Source organism: Acanthochromis polyacanthus, chromosome 7, assembly GCF_021347895.1.
Source record: "Acanthochromis polyacanthus isolate Apoly-LR-REF ecotype Palm Island chromosome 7, KAUST_Apoly_ChrSc, whole genome shotgun sequence".
Taxonomy (NCBI): Eukaryota; Metazoa; Chordata; class Actinopteri; family Pomacentridae; genus Acanthochromis; species Acanthochromis polyacanthus.
Genome location: NC_067119.1, coordinates 19,807,854 through 19,821,841, shown reverse-complemented (window position 1 = coordinate 19,821,841; position 13,988 = coordinate 19,807,854). Strand labels below are relative to the sequence as shown.

At 37.4% G+C, this 13,988-nt stretch overlaps 1 protein-coding gene across 10 annotated transcripts in view; it reads right to left on the bottom strand.

Annotated features, from left to right (window-relative positions):
- The window catches only part of LOC127534645 (eosinophil peroxidase-like), a 96,171-nt gene extending 92,042 nt beyond the window's left edge, over positions 1-4,129 (bottom strand). For 5 of the 10 annotated variants that reach the window (XM_051950380.1, XM_051950387.1, XM_051950382.1 and 2 more), the window contains exons 1-2: positions 3,912-4,129; positions 3,540-3,627 (exon numbers count right to left, since the gene is read on the bottom strand). In XM_051950380.1, the coding sequence (XP_051806340.1) occupies positions 3,540-3,593 (54 nt within the window). In that variant the 5' untranslated portion in view covers positions 3,594-3,627; positions 3,912-4,129. The remainder of the gene's footprint in view (positions 1-3,539; positions 3,628-3,911) is intronic. The other 5 variants (XM_051950376.1, XM_051950375.1, XM_051950379.1 and 2 more) reach the window with 1 other exon arrangement.
- Between the last annotated feature and the right edge of the window lie 9,859 nt (positions 4,130-13,988).

Genomic DNA, 13,988 nt, shown 5'->3' with positions numbered 1-13,988 from the left:
CATCTAAGATCTTGCAAACACATTATTATGAACAGTAATTTTATATACTTGAAGTCACTGAGATCTCGCATTCATGTACATATCAATCTTTTAATTTAAGTTAAGGAAGACCGTCTCTCTAAGGTCAGCAAAGCAAGCTATACTCCTCTCCACTGTTTGGTTACAGTGTTTGGATGTCTGGCCTTCACTGTGCAGACTCTGAGACTAGACAGCTCAGTTTCACCTAAAATATGATTCCCTTTATTGATTAAATTCCTAAAAACCCACATCCGCATTTCAAAGTTGCGTATTTACAAGTTTTTCCATGACAACAATCTCTTTCTGTCTTATCCTTCAAATCTATCTCCACCCACCCCTCCGCCGCTCGAGCACACCAGCTCACACATATAATTTCAGCTTGTAATCTTGGAGTAATTCAGCCACACAGAAACTTTTCCTAAGGAAGAATAATGACATTGGAAGCCCCACAATGCAAGATGGCAGGGTTGTTTTTTTGTGTGCCTCCAGGGGCATACCGAAACATATGAAACTTGAGAAGTCTGAATCTACAAGACTGTCATCGATACACTCCAGTTTTCTGATGGAAATGCTCAGCCATGGCATTAACTGGTTATTTTTGCTGAGGTTGTGTCTTTTAGAATACAAAAAAACACCACAGAGACACATTAACAAGCCAACAAATGTAGGAGACATTTGTATCATGAAGACTTTTAACAGATAACTGATTTTTTTCAATAGCAAAAAACACATTATGACACAAAATATAACAGAAAACAAATTATTTATGTAAAAATGTGATTTATATCTAATGTTTGGAGGTGTTGTTCAAAATCATAGTTTTGTTTCTGCAATGTTCTGTGGAAGTCATGAGTGAGTTCATCCCTCCAAAGTCGGAGGTATGTTCTTCCATTCTTTGGTATGGTACTGGAAGGGCAGGTCTGGCACATCGATGAAGTGAAGATTCACTCGTCCTCACACTAAAGTCTAAAACTGACAGTTTGTTAAGATATATGGCCAACACACCGAACTCTACATGCTTATCAGTGTCATTTGGTTAATTTCCTGTCCTAAAGGGCTGTGATTACATATCACTGCTATCAGGTGTGTCTTAGAGGTCCAGCCAGCAACCCTACAGCCAGCTAATCCTGATGCCACGACTGTAAGGGCCCACAGCACTGGTACATTTTGTGCAACCTCAAAAGGAACAAGATAGAATGAAAATGGTGTGAATATAACCCACAAAGGCTCAGATACAGACCGCGGTCTCAGATCAGGTGCCAGCTCAGTGGATTTTTCCCTCAGCTCATCATGTGATCCAAAGTGTTCAGCTCGGCCTGGCAATGCACCAGCTCCCTAAAGATCAGGTTAAAACCACCTAAGGAACACAAGAAGCATGGAATTTAAATTCTACTATGTTCCACCTCTGTGCAGATCTATTTTTATATTAATATTTCAGTAAATTATGACCCTGTGTCAAATAGAAGGATACTAATGCTGTGTTGTTGCTACCAGAATTATGAACACAAGTATTTAAGTTGGCAAATTTAAAGAACTAAGTTGCTCCACAGTGATGCAGGCAGAGGAGGTGACTAAAAATTCTGACCTCAATGTGCAAGAAAATTAAATGCAGTTAAATCAACAAGTCAGTTTTATGAAGTTAACTCAATTTCATTTTAATTTTTAATCAACTGATACAGACATTTCAGTCTAAGTTGCACATGATATTAAAGGGATGTATTTGCATATAATCCAAATTATTTTTTAAACTAAAAAGGCTTATCTAATTCAGTACATTCTATTTTTCTTTTTCTTGAAACCATGTATGTAATGAAGTGGAGGTAACAGATCCCTTGAATTACATTTGAAAGTGGAAGTTGAATTAAATTTAAGGAACTTCACCTGCACTCATATCAGCAGTTATTATGAAAATTGTGCTTTTGTTAATTCTGAAATTATTATTTTTTACTCAATTTAATTTTAGATAATTTCCTGTGCATGAGGACTGAATATAGATAATGAACACCTTGGTGAAAGTAAGAAAATATGCGATTAAATGTTCCATTTGTCACTATTCTTTGTACTGTTCACTACTGTTGTGCTTTTTAAGAGATAAAAATACTGCGTAGACGCAAAGAAGGAAAGTATTTGTTGACTTCACACTTAGGCCTCCAACTTTTAGAGAGAGAGATTTAATTGTTGTACTCAGCAATAAGTCTGCTGGGTGCAACCGAGTACACGAATGCTAAAAGCTTGCCAGGGGATATTTTTTGATGCACATGGGTGTATTATTCATAGGAAGCACATTAGGAGGAACATTCTTCACAGGGTGTGTTAGGACACAAACTATCATGTCCTATTTTTACATTCAAGGAAGGGAGAAAGAGCTGCTTTCAAGTTGTCAGATTTTCCGTATTTTCTTGTTCTTTCTTAATACTTATGTTTTTTCCAATGGATTACTGAGGTTATATTGTTGAGTGAGAATAGAACAGAAGATTTTTGTTGTCAATTTCTTTCTGTCTATCCAGGACATACAGAAGAACGTCTCTCTCAACTTTGTATTATTGCCATACATTTAAAAAAAAGGATCATTCAGAGAGCGCCATACTCCATCAGAGCTGCTCAGTCGTTGTATGATAAGTCCTCATAAGTCTGCAGCAGTGCATTTGTAGTAAGATCACAATCATGTGATTGTCAGCAGACTGCCAACGTCACTTGTTGTCATAGCTACAGTGATGCTGCAATGATACAGACATCTTTAACAAGCCCGTGAATCCAGACTATAAGCCGCATCACTTTCAAAATCTAATGAGATGGTCCTGGTGTCATTTCTGACCTTCCCTGAAAATTTCATCCCAGTCTGTTATTCCTTTTTGGAGTAATGTTGCACACAGACGGAACAACAGACAGAAAGACAAATGTTCACCGATCGTCAAAAAGCTCCGCTGCATTCCTTGGTGGAGTAATAAAGAAAACAATGTAAAATAGATTAAATATGTAAATTAACCTATGCACAGTGGCGGTAGTACAGTATAGTGACAGGTTAGATTTGTGATTCTCTGAGAATCTGGACAAACTCTGTTAGTCAGTAAAGTGTATGACCTAGCAAAAGGTCACAACAAATTCTCTTTGACACAGTTCAGGTTGTCAAAAAGCATGTAAATCATAGAGTGACATTTCCACCATCAAATTATCTTCCCTCCCGATACACTACGATGCATTCAGTCATCTCAGGTACTTTTACCTGAACTACATCAATACTAATTTTTCTCAGGTAAAAATAAGTGAAATTTGCTATCAGACCAAAAACCAAGTATTTGTCCCACTTCTGACTGTTTCTTTTTCAGTGTCTATCTCTTCTAATGTGTCCCACTCTTCTTTGCAGAGATGTTTCAGTGCAGCAACACTGAAGAGCTTGTGAGCATGAACTGCCCGTTCCTGGTCCCTATGCAGCACCTCAATACGGTTCAAGTCTACACAATAACTATGCAACTTCAAAGCCCTAATTTTATCCTTTGTGAAAAATTCAGAAGTGAACTTACGTTTATGTTTTGGATCATTGTCTTGTCGTTAGACCCGTCCGAGGCCCAACTCATGAACTGATGACTTGACGTTCTGCTTCAGGATCGTCTGTAAGAGAGAAGAACTCTTGTTTACCTCAATTATGGCAAGTCGCCCTGAAACAGCAAAGCCTCCCCACAACAAAACACTGCCACCTCCAGGCTTGATCAGAGGCATAATGCTCTTATTGTTGACAACCGTGTTTGGTTCAAGTTAGATGAAACAATCTTCAATCCCAAAAAACATTCTCCAATAATAAAGCGTTTTAATCCAATAATTTTCTCCTGAGTTAACAGTGGTTTTAATTTCATCACTCCAGGCCACTTTTCCCCAGTGGAGTCATGAACACTGACCTTTATGGAGGTGAGACAGGCCTGCAGTTCTTTGGATGTTTTGTCTCTTTCTGGATGAGCTGTCACTGTGCTCTTGGAGGCACTTTGGAAGGTCGACCACTTCTGAGAAGGTTCACTATCGTTCCAAGTCATCTCCATTAGTAGATAAAGTCTCTCATTGGATCTATGAGGTCCCAGAGAAGGGGTGTCAAACTCAGTTCCTGGAGGGCCACTATCCTGCATGTTTTAGATGCTTCCCTCTTCCAACACACCTGATTCAAATTATCATCTTATCATCAAGCTCAGCAGAAGCCTGATAACGAGCCTGATCATTTGAATCAGGTGTGTTGGAAGAGGGAAACATCGAAAACATGCAGGATAGTGGCCCTCCAGGGACGGATCTTGACACCCCTGTCCCAGAGTCTTACAAATGGCTTTGTAATCTTCCCAAGACAGTATCTCTGTTATCTCCTGAATTGTCTTGATTTTGGGACTGTGTGCAACTGGTGAGATGCTTTAGTCAACTTCACGCTTCTGAAAATGAACTGTTAATTATCTACATCTGTCTACACAGTCAAATTATGAGGACACTTCATCTTTATGGGACAAAAACAAGTCTGCATAATGTAAATCATTGAATTTTAAGGTGAAACATGAGGTTTGAGGAAGTCTCCAGGAAGCCCCAGTAAATAAATGTAAGTCAATATTAAGTCCTCTGAAGTCATGGAAAAGCCCAATAGAGTCACAGCAGGCACTCAAGAACATTCAAGGTGTGCAATTAACTTCAGGGCGAAGGTGACGATGGATGTAGTTCAACATATTGATAGTGTGTACTCATAAAACTTTAATGATTGGTGAGTATGTGGATCACAACAACTCATCAACATGTTGATGGCATCATGGCCAGTTTGATTCCATCGCAAAATGGTTTTTCGTGTTCCATTTTTAATCGGAATTGTTTATAATTATCCATCCGTTCTCTATACACCACTTTATACTCATTAGGGTTGCGTGGGGGTTGGAGCCGATCCCAGATGACTAGGGGACACCCTGGACAGGTCGCCAGTCTATTGTTTATAATATTAAAGTTAAATAATTGGGGCTGCACAGTGGCGGTTAGCACTTTCGCCTGGCAGCTAGAAGATCCCCGGTTCACATCCCGGCCTTCCCAGACTTTGCATGGAGTTTGTTCTGCCTGTGGATGCGGTTTTTTCCAGGTACACTGACTTCCTCCAACAGTCCAAAAACATGCTCAAGTTAATTGGTAACTCTAAATTGTCCTAAGGTGTGAATGTAAGGGTAATTGTTTGTCAGTAAATGCAGCTCTGCCACAATGCAACTTTAAATCACTCACATGTAATGATGAGTGATCCAAAGACTTTTGGACTCATCTTTTAAATCTGGCCTTTTGTCAGTCAGTTTAAAAAATGTTACGAAATTCCTACTTGAGGAGCATTTTACATTAAACACTTTATTTTTAATTATTCCAACTTCTTCATCATTTTGTCACCTCTGAAAGACTTTGACCTGAAACAACTCATTTGAGTTTTTGAGTTAGTTCACATGTATTCACAGAGCATCAACTCAAAACAGTCAAGTCAGTCATTTGGGCATTTATTATTTCTATTATTGTTGTTGTTGTTTTGCATCTGTTTTTGGTGAAAGTTAGATAAAGGAATGATAAAATACTATTCTCCTCTTTTATCAAACATACTCAGCTTTATTTAACTCCTCATAGGTTATGTTTATGCATTTTGTTCTACATCCACTTCCTTTTAAATGTTGTCCTAATGCCTGTATGTAATACACTGCTTCTGAAAATACATTTGTCTTGTCTTACTCTTAATGTTATTATAGTAAATGCTTAAGGCCATGGTAAAACTCACAGGCAAGCCAATATTTGTAACATAACACTTGTTGTGTCCATGTTCCTGATATACAGTATTTTATCCTGAGCAGGGCTCTGTGTGACAGATGAAAACGTTTTCCTCATAGCCTCACATGGGTAGAGCTGCCTGGCACTTGCTGTGGCATGTGAACCCTCTGGTTTAACTTGGCTCCATGTCAAAGTAAACCTTTTATGCATGAGTGACAAACGTTATGAAACGTTATGATGAATTCAAATCTTAATGTTCAGGTTATGATCCAAGTCTTGCTCCAGTGCTACCAAGGAAAGACTATTAAATGTTAGAGTCAGTGCTACAAATATGCACATATATAATTTTTTTAGACAAGGAATGCAATGAATGAAGTAATACAGGAAAAAGAAAAGAATTTTCAGCCTACACATGCTAGAAAACTGTGATGTAATCGGTCTGAATCTGAATCTTTCCAGGCTCCTGAAATGAATATTGCTAAAAATAGAGGTGATAGAGCCTTCTTAGTGGCAGATCCTAATCACTGGAACAGTTTACCTTTTCACCTTGAGAACTGTTTGGACTTTAAAAGTTTCAAAAACTTACAATTTACTCTAACTCTAAGCTAATCTTGAAATTATCCGTTGTTGTGGGTTTAAGATAAAAACTGGAGAAGCTTTCCAAGCTGAGGTGACAGATCTATAATGAAAATTTTGCTTTATGGAGGAGACCATCTGTGGGCATGTTGGTTAGAATTCACTGTTGATAAAGAAGGTGTTTAATCACAGGAAAGACATGTGGCCATGAGGTGAGTTGTTTGGAACGTGAGACACTCCTTGTGCTGAGTGATGCATGACCTCATTATTCACTCTTTTGTTGCATAAAGTACAGAGCACAAAGGTTTCGATTCTTATTTTAGCAGTCATTAAAAGCACTGGTACTTAACTTCCCTAAAATAAAATGATTATAAGAAATTTTGGAATCCATTAAGCCAGAATCTCTTGCACAAAACAAACACTTTTCTTGACTGATTTGGTTGTATGATAGTATTTGCTATTTGTTGTCCATGTGATCATAGTTCAGCTTGCACCATCTCAGCAGTTAATGACATTTCTTGAACACCATTAAACTGTATTAACCAATGCAGAGTAAAACTTCAAAAATAACAACTATCGGTAATGATTGACACCATGTAGGATCATCCATATTTTTGTACAAAGCTATATAAAAAACACTAACCGTTCTTTGTCTTTGATCTGCTGCCTTTCTATTTTAAATAAGTTTTCCAGATATTTCAATTAACCACAAATACTGCTTTAGCTGGTTTACAGCCTGGAGTTACAAATTAATGTCAAATGTATTTAAAAAGGACATTGAAAACCAGCAAAAGTTGACCAAAAATGCTGTACAGTCAAAACACATCACATCTTGGATCCTGATTATTTGATTTGTTCACCTGCTCGATTTTAAGATTTGCAGAGAAACGCAGAGGAAGCGGATAAAAATCGTCTGCCTGTTTGCCTTGCATGGATGCTTTTTCTGTTTAGTCTGTGTGTTGACACTGGACAATGACGCTAACACTAACACAATGACCTACGGCATCTCTTCATCATCTCTTCAGTGATCGAGAATGTTGATTTTAGATGTTGAGGTTAAGTCACTGCCGGGAATGATGGGTGTGTTTTTGAGATGCTTCATTGACGGACAAATTTAATTATTGCTGCCAGGTGCTTTGATTAAGGCCTGCAAAGATGTAAAATCCAGTTTCACCACTGGCTGACTGGCAGGGGGTGTGCCCATATGAAGCATCTGATGAATTAAAGGAATTTGCTTCTTAACAAGTTCATCGGCGTTCAGTGCTGTGTGCCAAGTAACATTACACAAAGTTATATCATCAATTCCGGCATCAAATGCAGGTAGTCTATTATCAAGAGCCTAAGCTACTGTAAGTTTCAACGATATTAATCCTCCTTCCTTTCCATTCTGACCTTTCAAAAATGGGTTTAATAATAATTAATAATTATCATAGCAGCTCATCTGTTACAGTGAGTCCGTGCTGTAGTTTGGGAGCCACTGGACCAAGCTAAAAGAAATTGAAGTGGTCATTAATCAGCCATTAGCTAATGAGATTATCACTGGACTGATGTGGATTACATCTTTAGACAACATTATCTCCATGACAACAAGCAGTAACATCCATATTAGATATAATTTAGTGGGACTGAACTGAACTGACAAGCTCAACACCACATAATATATCCTCTGTCAATACTTAATGATCCAGTCAATTGAAATATTGTGTAAAAAATTTATACTATCACCAACATTCACAGTTAAACAGGAAAACTACCCTCATTCTTTGTGCAACATGTTTTTTCTAGTAGTTTGTGTGAGTTATCCAATGTGAGCCACGTGTGAAAGGATATTTTTTGCCTCAACAATACAAAATAAACTGCGTTGTTAATGTGAAGAAAGCAATTTTTATTGTTCTTGAATGGAAATATTTATATAGCATCACAGTCTGTAGAAACAAAACAATTCAAACAACATATCTGTCAAGCTGGACTTTAAAAATGATGACTTCAAGATACAGATGAGGGATTGCAATTTCATTATTTAAACATTTAATTAAATAAAAGTTATTTCGGCATCCCCAGTCATGTGGGAAACGTGCTACTGTGTGTGTAATAAGGAAATCATCTCAGTTCATCAACCTGTAAATATCTAAGATATGAAGAAGTGGTGGTGGGAATGTTCGTGGGAGTCTCTAGACAGATTCCCGGCTGGTCTTTTTGGGAAATGAACTATTTGACTGAAAGATGTGTAGCTGATGTGTTATGCACGAGACAAAGAAAGACACGCAACTTCAGTGGCTTCCTGCTTCACTGGGAGTGTCTGGCATGACAACATCAAGGATGGATTGTGGAGAGGGATTTTCTCTACTCCTTCTTACTTACAAAACATTTATAGTTTGACAATTTTGGTGAGTTATCAGTTGCATTCTCGTGCTATTTGGGGAAATCAATTAGGAGACAACGTCATCCACATCTTGCTCTTTTTTGGCTCACTTCTCTACAGGTGGAAAGTCTGCTATTTTATAGTGTTTCCTCATAGTTGCCATCAGCGCCTGTCTGCAGCCTCTTTCCAGTAAGTAAAGAACTGACTTCCTGTTTGTTTACTGTCACAACATCAAAGAAAAGATGCCATTGCAAAACATTATGTACACACGTGGACAAAATTGTTGGTACCCCTCAGTTAAAGAAGGAAAAACCCACAATTCTCATTGAAATCACTTGAAACTCACAAAAGTAACAATAAATAAAAATTTATTGAAAATTAAATAATCAAAATCAGCCATCACTTTTGAATTGTTGATTAACATAATTATTTAATAAAACAAACTAATGAAATAGGGCTGGACAAAAATGATGGTACCCATAACTTAATATTTTGTTGCACAACCTTTTGAGGCAATCACTGCAATTAAACGATTTCTGTATTTGTCAATGAGCGTTCTGCAGCTGTCAACAGGTATTTTGGCCCACTCCTCATGAGCAAACAGCTCCAGTTGTCTCAGGTTTGATGGGTGTCTTCTCCAAATGGCATGTTTCAGCTCCTTCCACATATGTTCAATGGGATTCAGATCTGGGCTCATAGAAGGCCACTTTAGAATAGTCCAACGCTTTTCTCTCAGCCATTCTTGGGTGTTTTTGGCTGTGTGTTTTGGATCGTTGTCCTGTTGGAAGACCCATGACCTGCGACTGAGACCAAGCTTTCTGACACTAGGCAGCACATTTCTCTCCAGAATGCCTTGATAGTCTTCAGATTTCATCGTACCTTGCACACTTTCAAGACACCCTGTGCCAGATGCAGCAAAGCAGCCCCAAAACATTACTGAGCCTCCTCCATGTTTCACCGTAGGGACAGTGTTCTTTTCTTCGTATGCTTGGTTTTTGAGTCTATGAACATAGAGTTGATGTGCCTTACCAAAAAGCTCCAGTTTGGTCTCATCTGTCCAAAGGACATTCTCCCAGAAGCTTTGTGGCTTGTCAACATGCATTTTTGCAAATTCCAGTCTGGCTTTTTTATGAGTTTTTTTCAGCAGTGGTGTCCTCCTTGGTCGTCTCCCATGAAGTCCACTTTGGCTCAAACAACGACGAATGGTGCGATCTGACACTGATGTACCTTGGCCTTGGAGTTCACCTTTAATTTCTTTGGAGGTTGCTCTGGGCTCTTTGGATACAATTCCAACGATCCGTCTCTTCAATTTGTCATCAATTTTCTTCTTGCGGCCACGTCCAGGGAGGTTGGCTACTGTCCCGTGGGTCTTGAACTTCTGAATAATATGAGCCACTGTTGTCACAGGAACTTCAAGCTGTTTAGAGATGGTCTTATAGCCTTTACCTTTAAGATGTTTGTCTATAATTTTTTTTCGGATGTCCTGGGACAATTCTCTCCTTCGCTTTCTGTTGTCCATGTTCAGTGTGGTACACACCTTTTCACCAAACAGCAGGGTGACTACTTGTCTCCCTTTAAATAGGCAGACTGACTGATTATGAGTTTGGAAACACCTGTGATGTCAATTAAATGACACACCTGAGTTAATCATGTCACTCTGGTCAAATAGTTTTCAATCTTTTATAGAGGTACCATCATTTTTGTCCAGGCCTGTTTCATTAGTTTGTTTTTTTAAATAATTATGTTAATCAACAATTCAAAAGTGATGGCTGTTTTTGATTATTTAATTTTCAATAAATTTTTATTTATTGTTACTTTTGTGAGTTTCAAGTGATTTCAGTGAGAATTGTGGGTTTTTCCTTCTTTAACTGAGGGGTACCAACAATTTTGTCCACGTGTGTAATCACATAATCATTGTGGTAACATGTTTTTGCAGTAAACGTGACTAATGTGGCGTGAGTGAACAAAAAAAAAAGAGAAAAGTCGCTAGAAGGATGCAGGGAGATTCAGAGTTTCCTGCTAAACCTAATTAATATTTATTTGTTTGATTCTTTATACAAGTGCAATCCAAGCTATTCAACCAGGCTACATTTGCAAGGGTTTACATAATTCTTCATAGTTATCTAGAATTATAAAGTACATTTTTATGAATTGAATGACAAAATCTAAATCTTTCTGACGTGCAGGATTTTTTTGTTTATGTATAAGCAGTCATATTATCAATACTTCCAATCTAATACTGCTGTTTTGTAGGTGATATAAGACTACTGAACTTTGTAACTGAACAGATTTAGCTTCAGCTGTGACACAGATAAATCTCTCTTATGGTGGTTTTAAAACATAGTAGCAAGCACAGCAAAGATGAAAAATCTGATTGAAAAAGCTAAGAGACAATGATACTGCATCGCACTAAGAAGGTAAACATCCAAGAGAAGTCAAGCTCCAAAAACTCGGTTGGTAGGATCCACAAATTTAAAACTTATGGCACAGAAAACAACAGGTTAGAACATTTTTGCTTTACTGTAGGAAATTTTTACACATGAAGACCAGGCTAAAATTTCAGAAATTTGTCAGGAACTACCAAAAGCATTTATTAGTCTTCACAAAGACCAAAGGATATCACTATCCATCACTGGCACTGGGGCTTGAATAATATTGCTCATGGGCCCTTTTGGAGAAGAAAAGTATTTATTTTTAGCACTGTCAAGCTCAACATTTTGCTATCAAACTGAAATTAAACCTTATTTGATGTTTACAAAGATCTTAAATGATATTTTTTCAATATGTCTAGCAGGTAACAATAGTTGCATACTTTTCATTTCTCTATTTGGTTTCATAAACGAATAAAAAGATTTGTCATTCTATACTATAGTAACCAAGAGTTGGCATAAAAAATTAATACTAATGTGATTAGCTCAGAAAAAACACATTATAAAAATCCACTATGACAATTAGAATAAAAAAAAAAGACACCGTAAATTCATTAAATGTTGCAGAGAGTAGAACTGCAGAAACACAGTGGAAATATAAAATGATCTGTTAGGATTTATTATTTTTACTATTTCTATTAAACATACTGCTGGCTAAATACTGATTTACACATTGCATTATGTGCCAAATAAAAGAGATGTGTTGACCTGTGAATAAATAAAAGTGATTCAAGCGTCTACCCCACGGTGTGAAGGGTAGAAAGACTGTAGATTGACCAGGTCAACAGAGGGCAAACTGCAGCTGCTTACACTCATTTACACACCAACATACACTGCTGACACACATAAACATAGACACACTGTCCGTACACGCACATTCACTTAGTACTGAAGGCAACTCCAAGTCAGAAGGACTTCTTGTGAGAACAAAAGCTGTTGTGTTTAAGAAATGATAAAATACTGATGACTGGAGTTGATGTGCCAGCTAGAAGCTGTGATAATATATGATTGAGACAGAAGTCAGCAGTTAATGGAGAAGGGAACTGTACAGAAAGATACATATGAATCATAATGGGGAGGTTCTCATTTACAGTATCTGGGATTTTCTGATTGAAGGGATCATGTGCCAAGAGGTTATGGAGATGCCTCTGCACCGACGACAAGAGGGCCGAGTTAAACATCGTTCCTCTCCATCAGTTTTTGGCCAATAAGATTGTAGCACATTTCATAAATACACTCTGTATCCTGTAAATTTCATCCATTCCTGAGAAGACGGCTACAGATTAACGTCTTGTTGATAACAGTCCTCTGAACATTAACGGTCCTTGATATCAAGCTACTTGCAGAATAACAATTTTATTTGAGAGAAGTTGCCTGTCTTCTATCTCACATAATTATCACACTCAACAGACCCTACAACCCCTAAATAAAACCTACAGAGACATTTCAGCAGCCAGCAGAAAGCGTGACTATTAAGAGAAATAGTTCCAGCACTGACTCAACTGCAACTTCTTTTTAATCCCTCAAGCTATGACAGGATTGTGTTCATCTGTGCCAAAACCCAATGAAGGTGCCAGCCAAGCAAAAGTTCTAGAAAATGTGGACAAATAACATTATTTCCTTGAGCAGAAATAATAAAATGATGCACCACCAGAGGGTTTTGCTCCGCCTTTCTGCAGAATGCACAGATGTATCGCAAACTGCAAGACGGAAACATTTTATTTTGTTTTTATTGCATTCACATAGTTGTGAGCATTAGTTAGCTCAACTTTCATGTGTTCAGTTTCTTAGAGGAGACTGGGGTGTTCAGTGTTACCACAAGTTTTGAAGAATCAGAAAATTCATCAGCCAAGGAGCAGACAGCTATTATTGACAATTCCTAAACTGCCTATGAACCCTAATGACTAATTTAAGCTCTAAGCAGGCAATTAAGATAGCAACAAGTTAACAAATGCTTTCATCATGTTTAAAGTAATGACACAAACTCAACATGAATTGATAAGTTCCTGATGATGACAAAGAGCAGATACATGATACTCGCTGAATTAATTCCTGCATAACTTGTATACTGCTTAAGAATGTGTTTTACAATCTTTTTACAACAAGTTTGCAATGTGAGCAACTTTATCTGTGCAAAGGTACAACTGGAAAGACAGCACCTCCCTCAAATGTAGAAGGAAGAGAAGCAGCAAACCATCATGGTGAGATTGTTACAACTTTTTAAAATTTAATTCAGTCATTTAAAAACATACAAGTTTGTTAGATTTACTTGATTTCATTGGGGGAAAACAAGTTAGAAACCTGAACAAAGAGTAATTAGGTATCATCATCTTGAATGAAGGCCTCTGGTCAGCGTGTATAATTTTCCTGAGACAGAAAGTTAAATTTAAATAGCATTTATTTCTTTATTTAAGCAGTTCCCAGGGCTTAAAGTGAGAAAAAATCCTGAGCCTGAACGTCTAAGATCCAATTTATAGTGTCAATAAACGTATTTAAATGTGTTTTAAAACTCACTAAAACACAATATATATGAGATTCTATTAATTCAGAGCAAATATGAGGTCATCTGGTGGAAATAATGCCCATTATGATCCCACTATTTTATTGTTGCTCAAATGTAAAACCTTACTCGGCCAAAACTTAAGGCATTTTAGAAAGTGCCCCAAGTCTGATTTTTTTTGTGTTGATGTTTCAATACCACATCACTATTGCAAAGATTTATTTTAGTGTAAAGGGGAAAAAAATCCTGAAAATCAAGTACATGTATTATTAATAACTTTGAATAATTGTTATCTCTTCAGTAGATTTAACAAGAACTCAAAACAACACCAACCACAACAAAACTGCTACAAAAC